Consider the following 25,629-nt stretch of genomic DNA (forward strand, 5'->3'; position numbering starts at 1 on the left):
TTACTACTAGCTCTGACTTATATCTTTTATTTTATATAGATCTTACTTCTTCTCTCTCTTTATACCTCTTATCTATTTATTATCTAACTTTCTATCTTTATTCTACTTTTCTATTCTTTAGAGACTATAAGATCTCTTTACTTATACTACTCTAAGAATTTCTAATATATATCTTTATTTTATTTCTATTCTATATATTATTCTTCTTTCTCTAAATCTATTCTACTTACTCTCTACCTTCTTAAGTTCTTATAATTACTCTTAATTTTAATTATCTTATTCTATTTATTTAAAATACTTTATATTTTTCTAAACTCTATCTTATTCTTATAATACATTACTCTTATCTTCTATTTATTATTTTTTATATCTTAATATTAGTATTCTACTCTAATTTATCTTCTTATCTATATAAATATATATATTCCTATAACTAAGATCTCCTTAGTATAATAAAAAATCCTCTTTATATATATCTTATACTAATTAATAAATATACTATTATATTTTACTTTATATCTATTTTATATTCTATTCTTCTTCTCTTTTATTATATTTATATTACTAACCTACTAAGTCTTAATCTATTTTTATAATTATAGTTACTCTACTCTTCTTTTATATATATATATATATATATATTCTTCTACTATAATAATTATATTAGATTATTTATTTTAGCTTTATTTCTTATATATCTTTTATCTTTCTCTCTACCTCTTTCTCTTACCTCTTTCTTTTTTTTAAATATATATCTTTCTATAGTAGTATATTATAACCTATTCTCTTTATATATATTAATCTAGACTTATATTCTTATACTACTTTATTTTATTTATACTAAGCTAAGAATATATATTTCTTATTATAATTATTATATATATTTAGACTCTTATAGTCTTAAATCTATTCTCTAGAGTTCTCTTATTATACTCTTCTTTTCTAAATATATATTTCTTTAATAGTATTTTATAATTAAGTATATCTATAGTTAATATTTTTATTCTTATATTTATTTACTTCTTATATTACTTTTATTATTAGACTCTATTACTCTTTAATTATATATTATAGTATTATATAAGTTAGTAATCTAATTATATATATTTCTATACTACTTAATCCCTTATTTTATAGAATCTAATAATATATAACTAGACCTCCTGTCTAGATTTCTCTTCCCTCTCTCTGACTTTCTAAATATATATATTCCTCTTATACCTTACCTCTACCTAGTAGACTATTATATATCTACTATCCCTACTAGATTTATTAGAGTAACTAGATCTAATTACTATCTAACTAACTAACTAGGGCCCCTAGTCTGACCCCTCTCTAATATATATCTCTACTATATGAAATCCATGAAATATTCACTTCTATGAATTTTCATAAATTCTAGGCTTAATATTACTAAGCATGCTATATATCACTAGACTAGTTAAAATTAGCTCTATTTACTAAAAATAATTATAATTAGTCAGCAGGTAATAAATTTCAAACTGTCTTCTAAGAATTTTTAAAAAATCAGGAATCATGCTTACCTAATCAGACTATTATTATTCTATAGCAAAAAGTACCTATTATTTACTAAAAATATTAATTATTAGTTATCAAGTACTAGACCCCTACTAAATAAATAGAATTAATTTTTCTTCTACTTTCTGCCTGAATTCTAAGGCCCTACTAGGCTGATAGATACCTCAGGCACTAATCCATACTAGATGGTGGCCTAAAAGGGTATAGACTTCCCGCAGATAGTGGTCTTGGCAGACCCCAACAAAAAATTTTGACCTTACCCTGACCCCCCTAGTTTGACCACCTTCCTAGTAAATATTCTAGAATCTAATATTAGAATCTAATAGATTAGCTAGTTAGAATCATAAATTATTTTAAACCATTAAAAAATATTAAGATTTGACTAAGTTAAGGGGGGGTACTGAGTTACCCTGTGTACCCCCCCCCCTGCTAACCCTAGAATTTGTATGAGTACCCCCCCGGGTACTGGGCCATTATAATGTTTGGCTATCTACCTTACTATATAAGTAAAACTATATTACAATAATATAGGTTCTAGAGAGCCCATAATCTAAATCTAACCTAATCTAACCTAACCTGTTTTTCAACCCAAAACCTAAACAGGTTCTAGTTCTCAAAACCTAACTGGCCTATAGGTTAGGGATTTCTAGGTTGGGTTTAACCAGTCTAGGACTAAAGTAGGTAGGAGGTGGAGATATATATCTCTATAATAGAGGTATACTACTAGTATGAGATTCCACCCCCTAACAGGTACTAAGTTTGGTATGATTATGCTGGAATTAGACCTAGGGGTAGTTAAGCAGGCTAGCTAGATGACCTAGATTATTAGATATAAGATATAGTATAACCTAGGTAGGGAGCTATGCACCTGATAAAACTGTAAGGATCTATGTAACAGGGTAGATAGCCTGTTGACTAGGTAAATATCAATAAAAGAGAATGGTAGAGAGTAGTAGATTATATATAAACAAAAACTAATCCTTGTCTTCTTGAATACCAGATAAGGGGGATACTATTTATCTTTACTATCTATCCTAGATGTATTCAGTGATGATTTAAAAGCAGCTCAAGGTGTGAAAACAGGAGGTTGAAAAATAATTAGGAAGCAAGGGGTGGCTGCATAATTAAGTGGCTGGGTTGCAGCCGAGCCTTTACAAAAACCTACTAGGTAAGCTAATCCTAACAGGTTCATGCTGATTTCCCCACCATACTAGCAGACTGGGATACTATGACTGGGATAGGCAGCAGCACTATAAGGAGATGAACTGGATAATACCTTGACCATCCCTCCCCTACAGCGGAGGGATGCAGTCCCAGTGGGATGTCATCGCAGGGATGGGGGTTCGCGGGAGGGATACAGCAGCGCATGATGGTCTTATTTGGTCAGCCCCCAATTTATAGTTTGGATATGAAGTAGTAGTTAGGCAATCTCAGAAGCACTTCATCATTAAGGCATAATTATGGCGTATAACCTGCTAAGTTGTGACCGTTTGCGGCTAATGTGGCGAATTAAGACCTCTCATGATGACTTCCTATGACTAGTTGGATTCTAATGTCGGAGGTTTGTCTATGTATATATTTGTGGGACATAGTTACCTCATGTGTGTTTATTCCTTTTAGTCTTTATTAAATAGTTACCTTAACATCATACTCCTAATATTGTTGTAATAGCACCTATCATCACTTAGTACACTTATGTGCCAGGATTGTGAGAAGCAGAGGAAGGCACCGCCTTCAACAATGGCCATAGCCAAGCCTGATGGCACGTCAGAATCATCTTCAGATAAAGCTGGTGAAAGTACTGCCTTGCAGGCAGTTCAGAAGGTTGAGGGTCTCACGATCAACAACTATGGCCATATATCTTTTTTCAATGATAAACCTGTCGTAGGCGTCCCTGGCCCTTTTACTTCTGGCGCCACAGATGCCATGCGAGATCCTCTAAGTCAGGCCCCTAAGGCACTTAACAAATACGGCAACCGCCTTGGTGGAACCAGTCAAAGTACAGATCGGACTGCTTGTATTGGTATTGAAAACAACTTACCCGTGACATTGTCAGAAGTTATTCTTGAACATCATTACTCTGACTGGGGGTGGGAGAGCAGAACATGGTGGGAAGTTGACAGTAATACCTCAACCACCGCTGATTTTAAGGCCTCTTATCAGACTGGTAAGTTCCCCTGGGACTTGAACAGGACATTGCTAATACAAAGTTCAGGATCTTTGGGCACTGACCACTGGAAATTAACCATATACTTTGAGGATGGAGCAGCGTTTTATACAGGGGAGAATGATTGTATGATGAGAGAAGCTGACGATTCCCAATATGGGCCAATGTGGTTTCAAATCACTAGAAACAGATTCAACATTAACCTTCGCAGTGTAAGCCATTGCACATAGTGAAGCCTGTCTATTAAGGCTTATGAAGTGAACTAACCCTAATTTAAGGGCGCTTGTGGAACACTCATTGGTCCTGGTACTGTGCCATACGAGAGAGAGGGCGGGATCGTCGACATCAAATACGACGCATATTTCTTTGTTTCAGTATGTCAACTCGCCTATCAGGTTCTTCCTTAACTCCAGGCTGAGTTACATATTCCAGGTATATAATATGTTCCCTGTGTCCGCTGTGGCAAAGATGGATCATCACTTCCAATCTGGCCCGCCATTTTACTCCAACTACATTGAACCAATTATATCAAAAGGTAGGTCCGGCCCCTGGATTGTTTACAGTAATCCAGGGGGGTCCGACTACTGGAATATTTCTGTACAGCTTGATGTCGTGCCCCCTATCAACCGCGATGATACACAGGAGAAGCCTTTCAAAAATCGAAAAGAGAACAAAGAATGCGCTTTTTCTACCAGCGGCGATGATTCTGGGAGAGATATAACAATCGACATCTACCCTGGTGGCTGGACCATTGATATGCCGAGCGGTCGATGTACCGACAGCTGGATAACTCCCTTGGGATACAACACAGTCGCATTCATTGCAATGAAAAATAATTTTGCCCAAAACATCCGCTATGTCAGCCTCACTCATCAGTACAGTTCAGATCTGCCTTATATATATGAATATCCTTATATTCTCGTGGGGCAAAAATCCTCCCAGTTTAATATGGTGGAATACAAAACTGGAAGTTCAGGGTAAGTTGCGTTCTTGGTCTTACTTCCGTTTCAAAACAATGATGTATACAATACTGACTGGTGCCAGCTATGACTACTGGACTGTCGATGTCTTTCTTGCAGATGACACACACTATCAAAACAATACACCAGGCAAGAGATGCTTCATGAGAGAGTCCGACGCAACGACCCTCACATTTGGCATCAGCGAGAGCACATTCAATATCACTCTCCCATCTGGATCATGTGAGGACAAAATGACAGCCCTCGGAACAGTGGACGTGCTGCTTGGTGCTGAGCTTGACCTGCCTTACAATAAGAACTGTTACCTTGCAGCCCACAATGCCTTTGCAAATTATGCAGACGGTTTCATTGTTGCTAATCAGGCCCTCAGCATTAGTAACCAGCTATGTTGGGGCGCCAGCACTCTCCTCCTTGATATCTGGGTATATAATGATGATATCTACCTGCTGCATGCGTGGGGCGAGCCTATTATTGGCTATCTCGCTAATAATCCATTCGCGACACCTGTTTCGCTGCTCTCGGCCCTCAAGGCAATCAACCAATATATGACCCACTTCGATAACGTCATAACTATCATTATCGAAGATAAGATAGACGTTTCCCACCGTGCTGTTCTATGGTCAATCTTTCAGGAAGCTGGTGTCGCAAATAAGGTCTTCTGGCCATCCCCTGATATGCAAAAGGACAACGACTGGCCCACTCTGTGGGAGATGTTACAAGAGAACCAGCGTCTTGTTGTCTTTAGCGACTACAACGGCGCTGACAAGGTCTTTCCATACCAGTGGGATTTCATGTCAGAAAACGTCTATGGTCCTGACAGCCTCAACCAGGAAACATGGACCCAACTACGACAGGAATCGAGACGAAGTCAATATGGTTCCAAAAATTTGATGGCGATGAATCACTTTCCTTGGGTGCAGGCTGGACAGGAGCTGTTGCCGGACTGGTTTCCCCTCATTACACATGCCAACACTCCTGACTTCATTCGGGAACATGTGATGGCTTTTCAAGATGGCTACAATATAACACCAAACTGGCTAAATCTTGACTTTATAGACGTTGGAGGAGGCATACTTAACACTCTCTATTGCAACGCGGCTTTACATAACTGGGAGACACCTGAGGCTCTAAAGCTTGCTGCAGGACGTTTCATATATAAAAAAGTTTTTGAACAACCCACCATTGATGGTAAGCCCTCCCAGCTTCGAAAGGTCCATAAAAAGGAGAAACATGATATCATGAACCGAGTTTCCAACCACAAACCAACTCAGATTGATTCCATGCAAGATGGTGCAAAAGATGGACCTGTGAACTATCAACCAAAACCTGTCACATTTTCACATGGTTAAAAATATGCATAGCACAGCTGAAGTACTCAAACGTCTGCGTCGCATCAAAAGCGCGGAAAGAAGGGAAATTGTACCAAGGAGGTGAAGTTTTTATTGTCCCCTCCCTTTCTTATGATTCTATAACTGTTATTTCAATTCCATTCTCTACCTGAGGGTGCTATTTACATTATCTTCCTAAACTCGTCGCTGTAGAAGGCTAGATTAGCTGAAATAGGTAGCTATAGTGTCCTAATCATATGGATCTCAAAGATTCGGGTTTCCAACTCGCTGAACTAGTGTGTGCGGTGTGCCATGGGCCATGGGCCATGGCCTCATCCCCATGCTCAGCAGCCCATGAGATTAGAGTTCAACCATCCCAGTCCTTGACACCCAGGTCTGGAAGTAACATGATCAAGTTAATTATTTAGAGGGGTTTTATTAGGGTCTGTACTTTTATTACTAACTTCTAGTTAGAAGTGCCCAGAAAGGGGCGGGCCCTCTTTATTAGTATAGAAAGTATTAGCACAACTAGAGTGGCATAACCGACCTGCAAAAATCGAACCCAACCCTCACCGAACTCGCAGCGGTTTGATTCGGTTCCTAGATTGCAAGCCCGCGCTGGGTTAGGGGTGGTTCTGGGTCGGATCCAGGGGGTCTTCGGTTAAACCATAAAAAACCATTTTGCTTAGTAACCACTAATTTCTAGGATTTCCATAGAAATATTGATATCACTAGATAGCCTAGTATCTAGTCTATCTAAATATAAAATTTTAATTCAAAAGGTCTAGTGGTTGGTGAGATATAGGGGAATAATTGTTTTTGTCATGGGTTGGTATGAAAGTAGTGTGGATATATATATAAGGGCACTAAGGTTCAATACTCACCTTGGTTAGAATATTTTTTAACCACCACCCATTCAAACCTATAGATATTGAATTAATATTTCTAAAATAGATTAGAATAGTTATAATTACTATATATTTCATAGAAAAATTATAATTTTATATAAGCATATCTAATAGATATGGTAAAGGTGCCTAAGGTATAAGAAATTAAAATCTAAAAACCCTTGAAATTTTGGTTATTGCCTAGGTATACCGCTGCCCTAGATAGGTTAGTAGGGGCATAGCTATACCTAGCTAGGCCTAGTGGCAGTTTTTTGCGGTAAAACCGCAACTAAATCACATCGGATTTGATTTGGGTTTGATTTATAAAATTTCAACTCGAAACTGCAGCAGTTCGGTTCCAACTAAGGTTGGACTCACCTGAACTCGCACCAAATGCAACTCTAGAGGGGGGGCCTCTTTATTAGTATAGAAAGTATTAGCACAACTTGGTGATTGGTACCTGGAGGCTCTTGGAATGTCTTCTGAAAGAGGCTTAGTAAGTCCTGTGATTAGGGTTTCATGGAATGTTGAAAAGAGAGAATGTGCAATAGTTTTGCAATTAAGTTAGAGTATAACAGCCTCCAAATTACCTATCAGGGTTATTTAGGTTCTGTGGGGCCTGCTGAGTGCTTATGTTTACTAAGCCCATGTGATCTGCCTTAGGTACTAATGAACTCCCTATCTAGTAGTGATAGCAGTAGTCACATGACCTTAGGGGGTTAGCCATGTTTAATTAGGTTGCTATTATTCCACCCCATTATGTCATGGGCTAGAATATCTCAGTCCAAGGCTTTACTCTAGCTGTCCTAATAGGCCATGAAGGTATAGAGTGGAATTACTAAGGAAGGAAGAAACTAGGTACAGGCAGGTATATGCTAATTAATGTAATAATTAGTTCTCATTATGTGACTGATCAGGTGGTGTCTACTGTCTAGACTGGATACCAGTTGCTAGTCATGTAATCACACAGCCGCGCGTACAAGGCGGGGTTTATCATGGGGGCAGCCCATCACACATTACACGACATGACACATGATCCATTTTGAGAATCATATGATTGACACTCAACAACAGCATGACATCATGATACCGTTACATCCAGACAAACAATTTGCCCAATAGTTTAATAATTGGAAATCCATATCTAACTCGCCTCCCCTTCTCAAGGCCGAAAAATGTTTTGTGCTTTGCCCCTCTACAAAACAGCAATTATATTTCTCCACAGACAACCGCCTACTCTTATGAGTCTCATAGTTGGAAATAGTGATTTCAGCGAATCATAAAAACAATGACCACACCGCGAATTGAGCACTACATGACGGATGTTCACGCCCACTGGGAAGGGATCCATCCACAGGATTGGGCTGAGGTCGATCTAATCGGATATGAGAATGCCATGGATAAGATGTATCGGAAGCTGTGTGAAAATCCGGATGCTGCTCTAGTCCAAGTTGGCCATAGGTCGAAACTGCTCAATGATCATGGCTCTAACTATCGGTTCAATGGAAAATTCACAAGCGAGCAGACTAAACCAGAGCGCAGTCACCATGAATATAACCATTTCGGCAAGTTGATGAAATGGGAAGGCGATCGTTGGTACAAGTATGATTTCGAAGTGGAAGTGACAGATCACACCAGATCTGAATGACGCGATGTTGTCAAGCTTGGATTGTTATAGGCTTTAATGGAATAATTGAAGTATCTTATGGGCGTCTTTTCCAGAACATTGGGGGTGAGTTGTTCACTATGCTCAGCCTTTTTTTGGGGTCAGTGGGTCCAAAAATCCGATCAAAGACAGTATACACAGATTATTGAGAGACTTGCACAATTGCTATGCCTACCTGACCAATCTATGAGTCTCCTGCCATGATTTTTGACAAGGAGCGAGAATGATAATGCCGGCAAAGGCGACATCCCTTGTAGTGTCCTCCACAGATCAGCAATACCTCATATGAGGTAGATATTTGGAACACAAAAACTACGTCTAATTATGATGTGGGAGTCGGGATTGGCGGTGCGTTTTGATGGACAGATTGCTTGGCTGTGGCGGACTGGCTCTCAGTACCCAATCTATGCCAGGAGAAGATTAACTAGATATTAGCATGTCTGCTCACGAGATGCGGGATCAGCTGGTTCTGTGTTGCTAGGTACAATTAGCGAAGAGTTGGATATCTAATGATATATTAAAAGGCAAATTTGGAGATCCACGAATCTACTGATTATATAAAGACAGGGTCTGCAACTGATTATATATACATAGCTGAGACTGCTTTGACTAGAAGAGTTCTTATTATTTATTAAAGTATGTGGCCCTTGACAAAGGCGGCAGAATAACCACCAAGCTCTTTTTACCATATAAAATAATGGGACACCACATTAATAGGCGCTGTATGAATAGTGCTGTGCACCTTAACCTTAGTGTCCTAATAGGTAACTATTAACACTTAATATAGGCATGATTGTATTCCCTGTAATACTTATGGTGTGAACTACCACTGGTCTAATTACTCTGGTATAGGCATCTTTCTCTATCCATGATATAGAAAGCCCTAGTGAAGGGACTTGTCTTCTTATCTATTTGCATTTGCTGTAGAACCCATGCCATATTATATAGTGGAGCAAAATTTATTTCATCCTTACCCCTCCTAATAGCCAATGTTTGATAGCCTGATGGAACTTTAATACATTCTTCTGATGCTCTCATCGCAGGATCCTTGTAGTTCTTTAGCTTCACCCAGCCCACCAATCAACGACAATTTCATCAAAGCTGTGTTTAAGCCCTCAAGTGCTGTATATAAGGCCTGGTAGCCAGAATAAGCATTCTGACTTGGGACAGCCTCAGCTGGGCAAACTCCTGTCTTCAGATGTCTTTTAGTCTTTCTCTTCTGCCCCTACTTCTTTGTCTTGATCAATAGGTCGATGAGCTATCCTTAGTACAGACCACATTTCCAGATCTGTGTGTTCATTAAACGGATTGATATTCGCCCGCACCATGCCCCGAAAAAGCGTCGGATCTGGGGAACAATTGTAAGATGAGAACAGAGAACTGTCAGCGGGATTGTCGTGATGTCAACGTCATCAATCTTAATCTCTCCCGATATCAGTTCCGTAAATACAGAACAACGCGGATAAGATGCTAGATTTGCTGGCGCCAGTGCATTCCAATGAATGCAATATGCTTTGCAGCACAGATCTCAAGATCCAGGCCGCGGAGCAAGAGAGGGAGTCTGGGATGATGCCACATATGCATGTTCGCAAAGGTGATTTTCCCAGCTTCCGCCCAGGCGGGAGATAGCTTGCTTAATGCATCATGCTGTGCGGACACATCCTCCATTTCTTCCATCTCTAACTGCATAGCATGGTAATTTAGCTGCTCAACGACGTTCATGTGACTTTCCACCTCAGCAAGCTGGCGAACGGTAAACTGGAGAGTCTGTACAGTGGTTAGGATATATGCGAGGGCTGGGCCCGCGATACTGGGCGAGATGCTCAATGCGACATAACAACATCCCGGGACGAATACCATCACAATTCTAATGGTGTTGAGGCAAGCACTAGGCCAGTGCTGATTAACCCTTGTGAGGAAGTATGTGCTCTTCATTTCATCGATGGTCATTCTCATCTTGAGGCCAAATTGCTTATGTAGCCGGTATGCTTGGATATAGGCCGCGCCCGCAATTGCTTCGGCGAATTGGGCGATTACATGGGATCAGAAATGGCCTCGTATCGCAAGCTTGATATCGCGGGCCGAGGCACGGTAGTAATTTGCCGCCAGGAGGAAGAATAACGAGTGAACAGAGGGCGATGACGAACTCTAGGACAAGTATTTCACCACGCCTGGTGGCGTTGATGCCATCTGGATTCAGGGAGGTGCATGCATTGCTTACCATGGACTTTGAGTTCATCCCAGCAGTGGGTGATAACCCCTTCTTTTACCACTCTGGATTTGATACTGTTCAATGGATGGAACGGTTCGGTGACCCCGGCTGGCACTACCATGTTGCCACGGCAAAACTCTGGACTTTGATGACTGCACGACTGAGCGAGCCCTCTATTCTCCGTAGGCATGCTTATGACTACTCTGTGGCACTTCGAGGCTGGCTCGATGGCCTTCTCATGGTCGTGATTCAACTTGACGGTGCTATACAATGCAGCGGACCGTTCCCACATGCCGCAAAGAAGTTCAGTGCATATGCACCGTCGCTTGCAATATACAAACGACCTTGGTGGAAGTAATGGTATCTCGATGGTCTGAAAGCTGCAACAAAGGCTGTAAACTACAGGTATATGGCGATTGAGAGGGCTCTTGACTACGAGCAAGGTATGAATAATCACTCGCTCTATCGGCATTTGTTGTTAGAACCGTCAGCATGGTATGAAGACTTTCCAGTCGTCCCGGGTCTTACCAACAGCTTGAAGTTGGGGAATCTCACAAATGCTGAGGTAAGCACTGTTCCTCATCTTTCGACTACATAACCCTGCTAGATTTTCTTAGCGATGGAGAGATATTGCGGCAGAGAGAGTGAACAACGCAGCCACTCTGCTGAAGGTCACTAAGGACTTATCACATTAGTCCTACTGGAACGAAGTAAAAGTGAATCATATCGGTGCACCAAGGGAATCACATCAGGTCTGCATTGTTAATAGACCCCTACAACATATATATGTATTTAATATGATCAAGTTATCGACTTGCCATCTCTGATTTAGCGAGTCTTTCGAACTGGACTGCACACGAACCTTGCCATTGGCTGTCTCAGATGTCGACAACGGGCTGTAAATCGAAAAATGGGAGTGGTAAGGATGTATGTGGATTCTCAACTTCCGCAATCCCCTCTTGAAGAAGAGGTTTGGATTCTCGCTGTGACCATGACTTCTCTATTTCTATGGATTCTTCTATCTGAGCAAAACATAATAACCCTGCTGTTTCATTATTGAAGCCCAGTCGCAATTAAAGGGGCCTGACTTTCTGGCTTCCCAACACTTCTCCATGATTCTAAACGCCTCGAAACACGCCCCAACCGTCGACTCTGTAATCTCTGCTGCCGAGAAAATGGCACGAAAGAAATTCTGCTGTTCCTCCAGGGCTAAGCAGCCGGACACGCAAAATGGCCAGACTAAGACACTTTGGAGCAGTCTTGGGTCCCACAGGCGCTTGAAAACAGCGATGACTTGTGAGACCGCATCTGCGATCTCCGGCAGCTCTGGATGTGCTCCTGAGATCACAACATGGAGATAGATGAGTGCTGAGAGGGCGAAAAGCCGGTTAACATCGGGGTCGACGGGGATCGAGTGCACTTTCGAGCGATTTAACAACGATGGGCCAGTTTCCGGCGGAGTGTCTATGTCCACAAGTTCCTGTCGAAGGCGTTCCTCGATCTGGCGGCCACGCTCAGCCAGATCGATAATACTTAGCTTGCGGACCGCCTGTGACTCTTCCTTCCACCTGTCCAGCGAGGAAATTTCAAAGATCAGGCCCATAACTGAGTTGCTACAGCCCATAATACTTTCCAATGATATGCAAGGATTCCGCAGCGCCTGTGCGTGGTCAATATTGAGAAATGGGGCCCGCCGAGTAGAGGCGGAGGCGATGATATCAAGCGATATAAAGGAGCCAAGCAAGACACCAGTCGCGCAATGATCGTCAGGGGAGAGTGTTTCTATGCGGTGTAGAGGGGCTGTATGGTCGGAACCCGCCGATTTGGGTTTGGTCAGAGGTGTTCGCGCCTCTAGAAGGCCGGGGATGAGTCGAGCGGCTTCACGAAGGAGGATCTGCCAATTCCCTCTACCGCCGGCAAAGAGCTTGATACTTAAGCCAGTGAGTCTTGACATGGAAAGCAGTGGAAGCCACATACCTCCCAGAATAAGAGCTGAAGGATGGACGCGAGAGACTCGATATTGTGAAGCATATGAGCATTCCTATTCCATGTATGTGATTCTTGCAGCAAGCGCTGTGTTCCCTGAGCTGCCAGATCGTAGTACCCACCCGTGGCGCGCAGTTGAGTCAGGGTAGCTGTGACATCGCCCTGTTGCGGATGGGTAGAGAGAAGGTCTCGTTCACCGAGGGCCAGAGTTGCCAGATACGCGGGCTTGACCATCCTCAAAATCGAGAATAGGCAACCTCTTCCTCGTGGGTTCCGGGAGAGGTAAAATGGGAACTGGATGTAGAATACCCGATCCAGATAGTGCATAAATAATGTGTCCTCTGCTCGTCTATGTCGGACTGGCTCAATCAGAGCCTCTGGCGGCGCCCTATGTTTTTGGTCATTTCCAGAAGCCATAAAATGTCCTGGAGCAGTGGGCTTTCCGGCAGCATAGTCACTCACACCGGCCTGACTGGGGAAGCCATTACCATTTGAAGAGGAGTCCCATGCCCATTCATCCATCATTGAGAGGGACCGTCCATTCGTGGCAAATCCCATCTCGTCTTGTGGCACGATTGCATTCCGCGCAGCCTTCACGTCATGCACGCCCATCATGTCGGGGGCAAGCCATGATAAATCTCCCGACGATCCGGGCGATAATGAGCTTTGCGTTGAGTCCATGTTCCTGAAAAATGCAGATGGGTGTTGGTGATGCTCTTCGTTCACAAGGGACTGGGGTGCAGTAGCTACATAGTCATAGTTGGGCAGTGCGCCCCATGTCGGGTCCATAAAGGAACTTAAAATTGTATCAAAAACGGGGCCATAGACCCCGGTATCATTGCAATCGTTAAAAGGGAGCGGCACGGAAGCGGATGACGATGCTATGTGTGTTGGCGCGTCTTCAGTCGATACTGGCCCCAGGCTCTGGTTATAATCCTGCGACGAACGCGCTTCCCGGGGTTGCCTTTCCTTTCGATTTGACGATTTCCGTTGGCTGACAATGTGCTTAAATTTTGCAGCTTGTTCTTTCTGGAGTCTGCCGTTGTCCATCCACTCCGGTCTTGGGCCGTATCCGTGGCACTCCAGCCCAAAATAAGAGCATGAACGACACACAGGCCGAGTTTCGTCACATTTCTTCTTGCGGACTCGACAGGTCCAGCATCCATTCAGACTCCGTGCGGCTGCATTGCCACCTAGTCAGTAATTTCGGTCTTGACCAGGACAAATCTAAGCTTACCAAGCTTTACTGCTGGATCCATGCAGATCATGGGGATAGATACACTTTCTGTCGGTGACCTAGGTGAAGGTACGCAGCCGAGACCACGAACTGTCGAAGGAGTTGAATTTTAAAGACCTTTACTATCCTAAATCTACGTGGAAACATCGGGTATATAGAGAACTACCTGCCTAATCCGGAACATTCTTCAGTCTAAATTGATGCAGATGAGACAGACCGTCACCTTGCATCTATACGAGAACTGGCATTTCCGCACTGGCCTCTATACGAGAAACTGCCAATTCTAGAACCGGCAATGTTGATGATCTGCAGAGAAAGTCAGTCTGCAGAGCAGACATTGGCTCTGATTCGGACGACCGCCGGCGGAAGGTTTAGACGAACTGCTGGCTTGCAGTAGTGCTTCGGAGTGGTAGGTACGTGGTACCTTAATACTAGAAGCGAACCCTTTCAGCCAATCCATGAAATCTTGGAGGGCATGGGGGTGTGCACGGCCAACGCAGGAATGCAGGGATGTCACGCCGATCATTTCTGCCTCCTTCGTATTACTATATATCCTTTCACCCGGTCCTCGCTAATAGGGTAGCAAATACATTAATTGCCACTAAGCGGGATGTTTTGGGATAAAAAGAAGGTCTGATTTCTGGCAAACTACCCGTCTAAGTGACTCTTCATAATCAAAGGATTAAACTCGGTAAAACGTCATAGTTAGGCGAGTTGTATCCATGGTAGAATCCAGCGATCTCATTGGCCCAGCCAGAATTCGTAAAACTCCGATCCGATTCGCTCCCAGTTCGATATTAGATTGACATCTCCTCTTACACTGGAGGACTACGGGGCCAAAGAAGGATCACGACGGGACGTGCCATAGCAGATAGATCAGCTGGGGCCGAAGAACCTTAACCTAATTGATCGTCGATTTGATCTTTTCAGTACCGCATCCACGAGGCCCGCTTCCGCCCGTAAACTCTGGTTGCCCACAAAAATCTTCAACTGGCGAAGTATCAGTATGGTTACATTTTATGCCCCAAGACTCTTGAATTCCAGCCCTCTCGTGTTCCGTTAGAGGCGCACGGCCCATCTGAACGGAGTATATAGCCGGATCCGTACTAAGGCACGACCGGTCATAGCCGCCGAGCCGGTGACCACCGCTGGAAGGCCAGGCGAGCATCAAACCAGGAATTAAAAGAAGATAGACAAAAGCAGTACCACTCGCGTGTTGTAGACGGGGATTGCTCACAATATTAAAATGGTCAATTTGATAGATATAGATCCCAGTTGCGTGGTTGACATGCAGGTCACGGGACCTTTTAACGAGGCGACGTGACATGTTTACACCACGTAACAGCACGACAACAGCCCATCAGCATCGCATTACTTACATAGCTGTATGAACGAGCGGCCGGACCGGCCCCATTTACTTCAGATCCCCCCGTCGCGGGCCGCGGAAAAGCGCGGTCCAAGTGGGAAAGCGGATTTCTTCACACCATCAGGTCGAGATCTCATCATGGCGGCCCAGTTTGTGTGGGAGCTCGTATCCGGCTTTCTAGGCGACGTCTCGCTTGTTCGCTAGTCTCTAGTCTAAATGACGGCGGTAGCGCTAAGCAGGCCGCCAGGCGGCCAACGCGCTCGGGGAGATTGTGCCAAGGGCAATGACTCGTGTAGGTGAGTTTCAACCTAAGGTGCCTACACAACCATTTCCACCTTAATAGAAATGATAGGCATATTCTGGTTGATGCAACCTTTCGGCCCCTGGCGGTAAAGCTAGGCCACTCCATGCCGTCCGTCTACGCGGGGTGTACCGACTCGACGTGGTTCTCTTACTTTCGGCGGTCTAGCACTGATCGGACGTCTTCTCCTCGAACCGCGCTCGACTAGACATTTTTCATATCTCCCCGGGTAAACCGGTTACCTAATTCCGGCGGCAGGCCATGATGGCTCTCTGTCTCCAGCGCGGCGAGCGTGTATGACCAGACGAGCACGTGGGGCTCCCTAGGAGGGGCAGGGACGATAGAGATTGAGAGATAATGACACTATTAGGCTACCTGGCGTAGCGGTGGTGAATGCTTCTCGTACTTAAATGATCAGAAGTCTTTACATTGTGTGTCCAATCTCAGCAGCATATTGAGTTCAATTTCAACTTGTCTCTCTCGATATTACAATGACCCAGTCCAACGGTAACTCGGTATCGTCGGCGTCGGATCCATATCGCCTCAATCGCAATGTCGCGGCTTCGACCCGTCTGAGCCTCCAGCATTACATCTGGAAGGAGAACATGGGATATCTCTTGCACCCGTGCATTGATGTCTCCCGCCCAGATCTCGCCATTGCCGACGTAGGCACGGGCACTGGGTATGGATTTTCTACGCTCGCCTTGTATCAGAGCTAATTCTAATGCCCACTCAGAATTTGGATCCTCGACCTCCTCCGTCAACTCCCCAACGCAAAGCTCCACGGCTTCGACATCTCGAGCGAGCAGTACCCCGCCCCCGGGTTCCTTCCTCCTAATGTATCCCTGAGCAAGCTCGATATCTTGGGCGAGATCCCGGAAGAATACAGAGAAAAGTTCGATGTTGTCCATGCGCGACTGCTCGTGCAAGTGGTCAACCAAGCAGGCAGCGATCCAGTGCCCGTCATACAGAACATGATGAAACTGCTCAGTATGTGCCGTCTCCATCCGCTAATGATGGTGTCATGAGAAAGCCGGGCTGACGGCGTCCGCCACGATACCTAGAGCCCGGTGGCTACCTGCAATGGGAGGAGCCCAATGACGACGCGAGCAAGCGCCCGATCGTTAAGGCCGACCCTGCCAATTCATCCGAGAATGCCGAAAAGCTGCTGCAGCGCCTTGATGCTCGTTTCCGCGCCGCCACCCCCGCGTCGTAAGTAATTCTTTCTTTTCTCACGCTTTTTGAAAGACCGCTATATCATGCCTGGGGTGAACTCACAACATCCTGCAGATGGTCCGTGGCTCTAGCAGAAACATTCAAGGAACAAGGCCTGAAGAATGTGGTCCGGGAGGAATTCTCAACCGACACCTACCTACTGTTGCTGGACCAGACGAATTACCTCGGCCTGTTTGGGGAGCTGATCAGCAAGCTAGACGGAGACCTCAAGGAGGAGCTCACCAAACTGCATGCCAACACGGTTGTTGAGGCCAGAAACGGTCTTTCGTGGAAGGTGCGCCGCTTTGCTTTCGTGGGACAGAAGCCTTGATTGTTGAGGTATTCCGCGAAATTCTTAGCTCGCTTTTCATTTTTCAATAGAAGGCTTCGGAAATCAGAAATATACTCGGCTGCTCAAAAAGGTGTAACTAGACGTAAAACTAGCCACCCTATACTTCAGGTCTGTGGCTCCTTCACTATATAGTGATAAGCCTGATGATTATGTCCATAAGGAAGAAGCGGTCCCGTGAAAATATTAGTAGAAGTAAACATGAAAGTAATAATCCGGGAAAATCTAAGTGGTGGTGTACCTGACGGTTACTGGATCTAGATAAATATATCCTGATGCGGACATGATATATAGACGACAGACTGGCGAACTATATACCTATACGAACTTGCTATTCTCAAGCAACCAACCGATGCGAATATGAGACTACTAACCAACCCTTTAGCCAAAGAAACCCGGTATATTTAAATATTCAGATACTATAGTGTAGCAAACATGTCGAGATACTATACCACTAAACCTTTAGCTCCCCCACCACCTTTCTTTTCACCATGCCATCCAAACACCGAGTATACCATGCCAACGCCGTCCGAGCCTCATCGGACGAGAGCGCTCTCTCATCGTAGCCGAATCGCACAATATACTCGCCCTTGGCCGCCGCCTTGACCACCTCCATCTGGATGGCATAGTTGAAAGTCATCCGGTTCTTGCTCATCTTCATGACAACCCAGCGCATTGGATCCTGCTGAGAGGTGACCGGCTCAAATGGCTGGAAGCAGAAGAGGCATTTGGCGGCTGCAGTGGACCGGTCGCGACCAAGAGCCTCATATATCTCTCCGAGAGACACGAGGCCGTTCTCTGTCGAGGCCCAAAAGTCCGCCTGTGTGGTCCGGAGCAGGGTTTCAATGGGCATATCCTCCATTACATGCGAATGGTATGGCAAGAAGTTGGCGCAGTTCCCATTGATGAGTTGCGGGTTGTCGAGGGCGACGTTGCGCCCCGTTACGAGATTATCGTAGATCACGTCCCGTGCGCCGCTGAGGTGGGCCAGGAGGAGAGAGTAGGCCGTCTGGAACACGATTGGGGCCGTTACCCCCGTGGAGCTGGCCAGGTCGTTGATGCCCAGGGATGCATCGATTTTTGCAACCTCGGTGTTGGACAGCTTTGGTTCGGTGACGGCCGCTGGGAAGTCGAAGCAGTGGTTTTGAAGGAGACGGGTCCAGTAGTCGAGCTGGGGCTGCTTCGGTGTGCGCAGGAAGTGAGTGATAAAGTCTTTGAAAGAGGTCGGCTGCTGGATAGGCTGGTTCTGGTTGAGGGCTTGGAATTGGTCGTCAAAGATGTGAAGGAGGGTTCCATCGTAGGAGGAATGGTGTAGGTTAATGACCAGGTCGCGTGTGCCCTGGGTGTTCTCAAGCAACGTGTACCGCACGAATGGCTTGGCCGGATCAAACGGTCTTTGCCACTCGGCTTCCAATATGCTCTGCTTTTCTTCCTCTGTGCGGTATGATCGATAGGCGAGATTGAGGATGGGGTGCTTAAGCACCACCTGGAGCAGCGTCTGGGGGTCCTGGGTGTCGGTCTGCAGATACAGAGCGCGCAGGATCTGGTTATTCTTCGTAAGCTGAGTTGTCAGATAGATCCAACGATCAAAATCCAAGTCGTAAGGTAGCGTGCGAACGGCCATCAGCTGCCAGAACCGGTCAGGCTTCTCTCCTTGCGTGAAGAACTCAATCTGGCCCGGGCTGCAAGGATAGATGTCCTCCACGTCGTTTCTGGAGACACCAAGCTCCACGAGACGTTCATACACAGCTTGCAATGGCTGGTACACCAGTTGCTGGACATTTTCAGCAGCACTGCTGTCACCATTTGATTGTTCCTTGACCATGAGCGCGGCTTGTTCCCGCAACGTGGAGCTGGACAGGATATCGTTGATCTGTATTTTGTATCCGCGGCGACGAAGCATACTGCCCAGGTTCAATGCGGAGATGGAATCCCCTCCAAGAGCATGAAAGGTGGAATTGGCATGGATGTCCTCGGCCGGTGTGTCAAACAGAGCAGACCATAGCGACTGCAATTCCCGCTCTGCTTCTGAGTTGATCTCCGACGTTTCAGAATGGGGCAGGTAGCCTTTCAGCACGCTGTCAGCCATGCCTTCAACCAGAGCTGTCAGTCGTTTCCGATCAATTTTCCCCGAGGTCAGACTCGGGAGTTTGGAGACAGGAAGCCATATGGTAGGGACCATGTACTGCGGAAGAGTGGTCAGTTGCGCTTTAATTTGATCAACCTCGGGCAACTGCGTTGGGGGCAGGAGCAGGTCTTCTCCTGTTGCCTCGCCCGGTGTCTGGACCGATGTAGAGCAGAATGCCACGAGCTGCTTCTTCTTGAGGACCGTTGCGGCAATGACGGCGCACTGGCTGAAGACATTCGCCTGCCTGATCACGCTCTCGATTTCGCCAAGCTCCATTCGGTGCCCGTTGATTTTGACCTGATCATCTTTGCGTCCAAATAGCTCAATTTCCCCGTTGGGTAGCAATCGAGCAAGATCTCCAGTTCGATAGAACCGTTGATTGGAAGTACCCTGGAACGCCTTGTTTGTCGCCTCGGGGCGATTCAAGTAGCCTCTGGCCAGCTGAGGACCGGCGATGCAGAGCTCCCCAACGCTACCAGAGGGCAGTTCCTCCGTTGTGTCTGGGTCAAGGATCAGCGCGGTGGTATTTGGGAATGGGCGGCCGACGTTGCGAATGTTCATGTCCGGGGTGACTTGCCGGGTCGTAACACAGATGGTTGCTTCCGTAGGGCCATAGGAGGTGTAAACTTTAATGCGCGGCGCCCAGACATTGAGCATGTTGTGAGTGACTGGCTCCCCTCCCGTGGCTAGAATCTCCAGAGTCGGCACGTCGTCCGGATGTAGAAGGCTGGCCATGGTCGGGGTTAGATTGATTTGGTCAACCCTCATCTTGGTGATGACTTCGGCGAGGTTGCCAACGATGACGTGTTGGGGAGCGACACACAGCGTGCGACCCGTTGCCAGAGTCGGAAAGAGAGGATAGAAAGAACCGTCAAAAGTGTAGTTCAGCGACCACATTATCCTTCGGGAGTTGTCTTGGGTCGTAGCATAAAGTATACCTTCCAGGGCCGCGACGATGGCGCTGTGCGGTATCAATGTCCCCTTTGGCTTGCCGGTGCTGCAAAAGAGATCAATCTGTGAACACGATAGGTTTTTCAGGGACGATATTCTTACCTGCCAGAGGTATATATAACATATGCAAGACTATTGGGATTAAGCCCGGGCACAACCTGCCGTTGGAGAGGAATTGTGTCCCATGCGACGGCATCGATAATGATTACTTCGTACGAGGTGCCCTCAAAGAATTCCGCATTCACTTGATCAGTGATGACGAGCTTGGCCCCCGAGTCTTCAAGGATTCCCAAGTTCCTTTCCCGGGGATTCTCTGGGCCAAGGGGCAAAAAGGCACCTCCGGCAACGAGAATGCCAAACATGGCGACAATGGTGTTGATCGACTTTTCGAGCATGATGGGGACGATCTGCTCCAGCTCCAGACCCCTTTCTCTCAACAAACCTGCAAGCTGGTTCATTTTGATAGTTAATCCCGCGTACGTGATCCGGGCTCCAGCGATGTCCTCGACCGCCGTCCAGGACGGATGGGAGGCGGCTATTCGCTGCAACGCAGAGTGAGCTAGCTCAGCATCTGGACTCTCTGCTGGATCCTCGACCTTGATAGTCTGCCCCTCGGAAACTGGCACATTGCCCACTGGATCATCGACCCTCTCCATGAGACGGGACACCGGTTGCACCAACTTGAACTCCCCAAGTCTGGTCAGAGGTGCATCAGAGGCTGTGTCCAAGACGGTCGCGAGAGTATCTGCAAGAGCCTGGGCATACCCCGGCTCCAATGTTGAGGTCAGAGTCACGCGGTCCAAGCTCTCGTTGCGAAGTTCAAGTTTGGTATATTCGACCGTTCCAAGGTTGCTCTCGGGCAGCTGCCTTAGTCCTCCAGGAGGCGTGGGTGTGTTGATTTTGATTAAGAAGTTTGCCATAGTGTCAAAGAGATCTTTCGGCTGGCCGCTTGCCTTGAGGACCTTCCGCAACCCATATGGCGCATTCCTGGCGACGGCCCAGAGGTTGGACTGGACATTTTCCAGGTGCGCGTCCAATGGTGTAGTGCTTTTGACTTTGACCCTCAGCGGAGCGACCATGAGAGTAGGGCCGCTCATTTGAAGCACACCTGCAACGGGGGCATCTCGCCCAGAAAACGTCACGCCCATGACCACATCCTCGGTCGAGTTGACAAGGCCCAGAACAACGGCCCACGCAGCGTACAGAAGAACGCCTGGTGTGACCCTGCGCTGCGATGCGGTGCTCTTCAGGTCACAGTGCACCTCAGCAGTAACCGTGTTTTCAGGGGCAGCCTGGGAACCAAGGCGGCTAGGCACGGCACCATCGAGATACTCTTGCCAAAACTTTTGCATGGCGACGACATCATGTTGTTGGAGATACTCAACGTAGGGACGGAACCCACGTCGCTGGATTCGGGGTGTCCCTTGCAGTACAGATGTGAGGTCCTGAGTCAGAAATTCATTGGACCAGAAATCGAAAAGCGCGTGATGAGCTGTGATGACGAGGACGTTGTTAGGCAAGGCCGCCGCATTCCACCATAGCCCCCCAGGATGCATCGCCATGGACGTACGTTTCTGCATGTACTCGGTCACGTCCATGTCAGAAGTGTCCCAAGGGAGCTCTGCCATTTTCTTCACAACCTGGAGGAAGGTCGTTCCGTTGGGGACAAACGTCGTGCGCAGCCACCCGTCGGACTTCATTAGGGTCTCGAAGGCGGCCTTGACATCATCCTCGCTGTAGCCCTCAAAGCTGTAGGACCGACTGTACATGTAACTCGTACCGCCCATCATTGTGTTTGCAATGGCCGCTTCTTGGAAAGGTGTCACAGGAAAGGCGTCTTCTATCTCCGAAATTCCGATGCCGAGGCTTTCAATGGAAGCTGCAACTTGGAATAACGCAGAAGAGGCGGTATCGTTGTCCGCTTTCTCCTCTGCAAGCTGTGGTTGCACGGCGGCTGCAACTTGGGATAGCGTCTCACCAAGAAGTATATCCTCGACCCGGAGGCTGAGTCCGTGGACTACCTGGAGTTGTGACACGACCTGAATAGCCTCAAGCGATGTACCGCCCAGTGCGATGAATGAATCTCCAAGCGAGATCTCCGACTCCGGGAGGGACAGAATCCTGGCCCACAGGCTCCGGACCACCTTCTCATTCTCAGTCAAGTTGCCTTCTTCCGTACATCCCAGGTGAGACCGTTCGGGAAGCAGCTGGCCTGACTCGCCTAGAGCCTCCACCGTCTTACGGATTGCCACCATGTCAACCTTGCCATTTGCGTTCACAGGCAATGCGGGCATGGACACCCAGAACTGTGGAACCATGTAGAGTGGCAGTTTGGCAGCCAGCAATAACCGAAGTTTGCCGACAAGAGCCTCCCAGTCGATGTCGGGGCAACTGACGACCGCAGCGACAAGGACCGCCCTGTTGTTCACAGAGGCCGGAACGACGGCCGAGTCTTCGACTTCCTCGTTGGCTTGAATAATCGAATTGGGCTCGCCCGGATCGACCCGGTGCCCATTGATCTTAACCTGGAAATCGATCCTCCCGACCAACTCGACCAACCCGTCAGCGTGGCGGACAGCCATATCGCCCGTTCGGTATAATCTGCCTTTCCCAAATGGGTTCCGGATGAACCGCGTCGTTGTCTCTTCGGGGTGATGCAAATATCCTCTGGCAAGCTGAGCACCGCCGAGGCACAGCTCGCCGGGGACCAGTAGAGGCGCAAGCTCCGTGGTGCCAGGAATAAGGACATAGGAGGTCGTCGTGTCATATGGTTGGCCGATCATGCGGGAGCTCACATTCGACTGCAAGCGATGACGCCAGTTGAGCTGTGTGCATTCGCTGAGGCCGTAGGACGAGAGTAGTTCGACCCGGTGTTCCCATGTCTGAATGACAGTGGGATTGACCATCTCGCCTCCCAGCACCATGCGTCGAAGCGACGGTACATCATCCGGCAATATCAACGCCGCTGTAGACGAGGTCATATCGACCGAGTTGACATTCATGGTATTGATCATCTTGGCCGTGTGGATGGTAAGATTTTCTTTGCTGGCGAGACACAGGCATCCACCGACACTGAGAGTGGCCCAAATGGATCTCTGGGCCGCCGAAAAGGCTGGGTTAAAGAAGAGCAACTGGCGAAGGCCTGCAACTGGCGGAAAGGCCAACAGCCCGTTAAAGGCAGCTTGGTGGTCCAGCAGTACCGGTTTCGGTTTCCCCGTAGACCCCGAGGTGTAAATCACGTATGCGACGCTGCTTGGATCCTGGACATGCAGGAGATCACCGGTATCATGGCTGGAGGACTGAGACAGTAGGTCACTAATTTGGACCTCCTTATCCAGCTCACCTGCGGTGCTGTGATCGACAAGGACCAGGCCCGGCTGGAGGTCCTCGAGGATGAATGATTTCCGGGCAACGGGAGAGTCGGGATCTAATATCACGTATGCTGCCCCAGATTTTAGAATAGCCAAAAGTGCCACGATGAAGTCCGCAGACATGCGCAGGTGTACGGCGATATATTTGGCGCCATATTGGCGGATTTGACGAGCCAGCTGACTTGAGCGTTTGCTCAAGGCAGAGTACGTGAGCGGTTGTTCTGTTTCAAACTGTACCGCAGCTGCATCCGGCCGCACTTTTGCTTGTTCCTCGACCAGAGAGTGGACCATACCGTTCTTCGGCTTGAGAGGGGCTTTGCCATAGTCGAGCAGTAGCTGTCTTTCAGCTGGGGGCATGATATCGACTGACGAGACTTTGGCATCATGGTTCTCTGTCACCCGTTGTAGTGTTACTGCAAAGCGATCCAGTAGAGCTCGAACATCCCCCCTTGGGACGGTAGCGTTGTGCCGCATGCTGAGTTTCAGGCCGGCCGAGGCGATGACGTTGAATACCAAGGGGAAGTCATCATCTGGAGTCATCGTATCGTGGTTGTCATCCTCGAAAGTGACTGACAGTTTCACTTGGGGGCGTATCCCCGAGGCTGTCTGCATAATCCGATCGTATCCAATGTATGACAGGGCAGAAGCTGTGGCTGCAGCGGTGCCCACATGACGAACCCACGAGAGGATATCCACATCCACAGGCACGGATAGAACCAAGGGGTAGTCCTGTTCGGCTCCTCCATTCTCTGTAGTATCTTGTTTGGCGCTGGGTTGGTTGCGGCCACCAACGGTAAACATGACTGTGGATTGGGCGCTAACTGTTTGCCTTGCAGAAACGATAGCCCATACGGCGTATATCAAGTCCTCCAGGGCGATATTGTGTGTACGACCGAACGTCATGGCTGCCTCCAGCAGGCCGTCGGAGGTCAGTACTGTCGTTTCCGCACGAGGCCATTGGTGGTCCAGAGGCAGGCATGCCAGCCGCGATTGTGATCCGACGCTGCGAAGGAGCTCTTTCCAGTACTGGTATGCAACATTGGCATCCTTGGTAGGCTGAACGTGTGAAAAGGTGTCTACCGACAAGGGAGAATCGTCTTGCGAATCGATGTATGGGGCCATATTGAATCAGGTTGAATGATATCTGGCCGAAGGACGTATGAAGCACAGCCTATTCACGTTTGACTGTCAGGTCCAGGTAGACCCAGGGTTTAAAGTTCTCTCTATACAGCCTATGTGGTACTTCATTGGCTTGACAGGGTTCGGCAAGGTCTGCCATCAATACGACCCATGTCGACACCTACCGCGGTGCGCCGGGCCACTGTGCGTCCGGAGCGTGGGAAGGGCTTGCCGCATGGAGAGCTAGTTCCTGGCGGGAGGACTAACCATTGAGTTTTGCGCGCGGCGTGGGGACCGCAGCAAGGCGGACTGCTCTCTTCTGGCAAGAGAGCCATGCATGCTCGTGCCGCTCCGGTGCCACTGAAAACACCCGACTGCCGAGGAAAGGCGCTCGTATTCCTGATATTCTTCAGGTATCGACTGTTGCATGCTGCCTACTGCACGCGGGCCCCGGCCATTGACTGGTTCGGAGGTGCAAGTGAAACAACCACATGCCCCCTCATGATCGATCAATACGGACAAAGACAAAGGGCATAGTAGTTCAGAGGCAACGGGCCATTCACAGGACACTCGGCGGAGCATCTTTGTCAAGCATTGAGGCCGAAAAGCAGCATAGTATCAACTGTCCATGGGTAGTCAGGCAATCAATCTACTTTTGTACCTTGGTCATATACTGTGGCATAGCTCTCTTCCACTAGAGGTCTACTCTCTTTACAGGCTTCTTATACACTACTCGTAACCTTCGGTGCTAGGTGAAAGGGATTATGTTGAATACCAGTATAGGTATCTGCCTGTTCTCATTCATGTCATTTCAGTCTTATCTAGAA

The 25,629-nt window shown here is 47.2% G+C and overlaps 7 protein-coding genes across 7 annotated transcripts; 4 read left to right on the plus strand and 3 right to left on the minus strand.

Annotated features, from left to right (window-relative positions):
* Positions 1-3,279: 3,279 nt before the first annotated feature.
* Positions 3,280-6,035, plus strand: ALT_1286 (PI-PLC X domain-containing protein At5g67130; the record flags this gene model as incomplete). The annotated part of the gene is made up of 5 exons (XM_089599130.1): positions 3,280-3,706; positions 3,755-3,918; positions 3,985-4,080; positions 4,139-4,683; positions 4,751-6,035. 5 exons carry the CDS (start codon positions 3,280-3,282, stop codon positions 6,033-6,035), a joined length of 2,517 nt encoding a protein of 838 aa, XP_089456276.1.
* Positions 6,036-8,189: 2,154 nt separating this feature from the next.
* ALT_1287 (uncharacterized protein) lies at positions 8,190-8,549 on the plus strand (the record flags this gene model as incomplete). Its single annotated transcript, XM_033561706.2, has 1 exon — positions 8,190-8,549. One exon carries the CDS (start codon positions 8,190-8,192, stop codon positions 8,547-8,549), a length of 360 nt encoding a protein of 119 aa, XP_033417597.2.
* Positions 8,550-10,037: 1,488 nt separating this feature from the next.
* ALT_1288 (uncharacterized protein) lies at positions 10,038-10,523 on the minus strand (the record flags this gene model as incomplete). The annotated part of the gene is made up of 1 exon (XM_089599131.1): positions 10,038-10,523. The coding sequence occupies one exon, from the start codon at positions 10,521-10,523 to the stop codon at positions 10,038-10,040; it is 486 nt and encodes a 161-aa protein (XP_089456277.1).
* A 266-nt stretch (positions 10,524-10,789) lies between these two features.
* ALT_1289 (uncharacterized protein) lies at positions 10,790-11,474 on the plus strand (the record flags this gene model as incomplete). The annotated part of the gene is made up of 3 exons (XM_089599132.1): positions 10,790-11,133; positions 11,185-11,344; positions 11,397-11,474. 3 exons carry the CDS (start codon positions 10,790-10,792, stop codon positions 11,472-11,474), a joined length of 582 nt encoding a protein of 193 aa, XP_089456278.1.
* A 323-nt stretch (positions 11,475-11,797) lies between these two features.
* ALT_1290 (fungal specific transcription factor domain-containing protein) lies at positions 11,798-13,815 on the minus strand (the record flags this gene model as incomplete). The annotated part of the gene is made up of 2 exons (XM_033561705.2): positions 11,798-12,703; positions 12,757-13,815. 2 exons carry the CDS (start codon positions 13,813-13,815, stop codon positions 11,798-11,800), a joined length of 1,965 nt encoding a protein of 654 aa, XP_033417596.2.
* Positions 13,816-16,160: 2,345 nt separating this feature from the next.
* On the plus strand, positions 16,161-17,215 carry ALT_1291 (class I SAM-dependent methyltransferase; the record flags this gene model as incomplete). Its single annotated transcript, XM_033561704.2, has 4 exons — positions 16,161-16,351; positions 16,406-16,659; positions 16,734-16,881; positions 16,960-17,215. 4 exons carry the CDS (start codon positions 16,161-16,163, stop codon positions 17,213-17,215), a joined length of 849 nt encoding a protein of 282 aa, XP_033417595.2.
* A 472-nt stretch (positions 17,216-17,687) lies between these two features.
* On the minus strand, positions 17,688-24,805 carry nrps7 (putative nonribosomal peptide synthase; the record flags this gene model as incomplete). Its single annotated transcript, XM_033561703.2, has 2 exons — positions 17,688-20,358; positions 20,415-24,805. 2 exons carry the CDS (start codon positions 24,803-24,805, stop codon positions 17,688-17,690), a joined length of 7,062 nt encoding a protein of 2,353 aa, XP_033417594.2.
* Positions 24,806-25,629: the final 824 nt, after the last annotated feature.

This window comes from Aspergillus lentulus (assembly GCF_001445615.1).
Source record: "Aspergillus lentulus DNA, contig: Alt04, strain: IFM 54703, whole genome shotgun sequence".
In the NCBI taxonomy this organism is placed as follows: Eukaryota; Fungi; Ascomycota; class Eurotiomycetes; order Eurotiales; family Aspergillaceae; genus Aspergillus; species Aspergillus lentulus.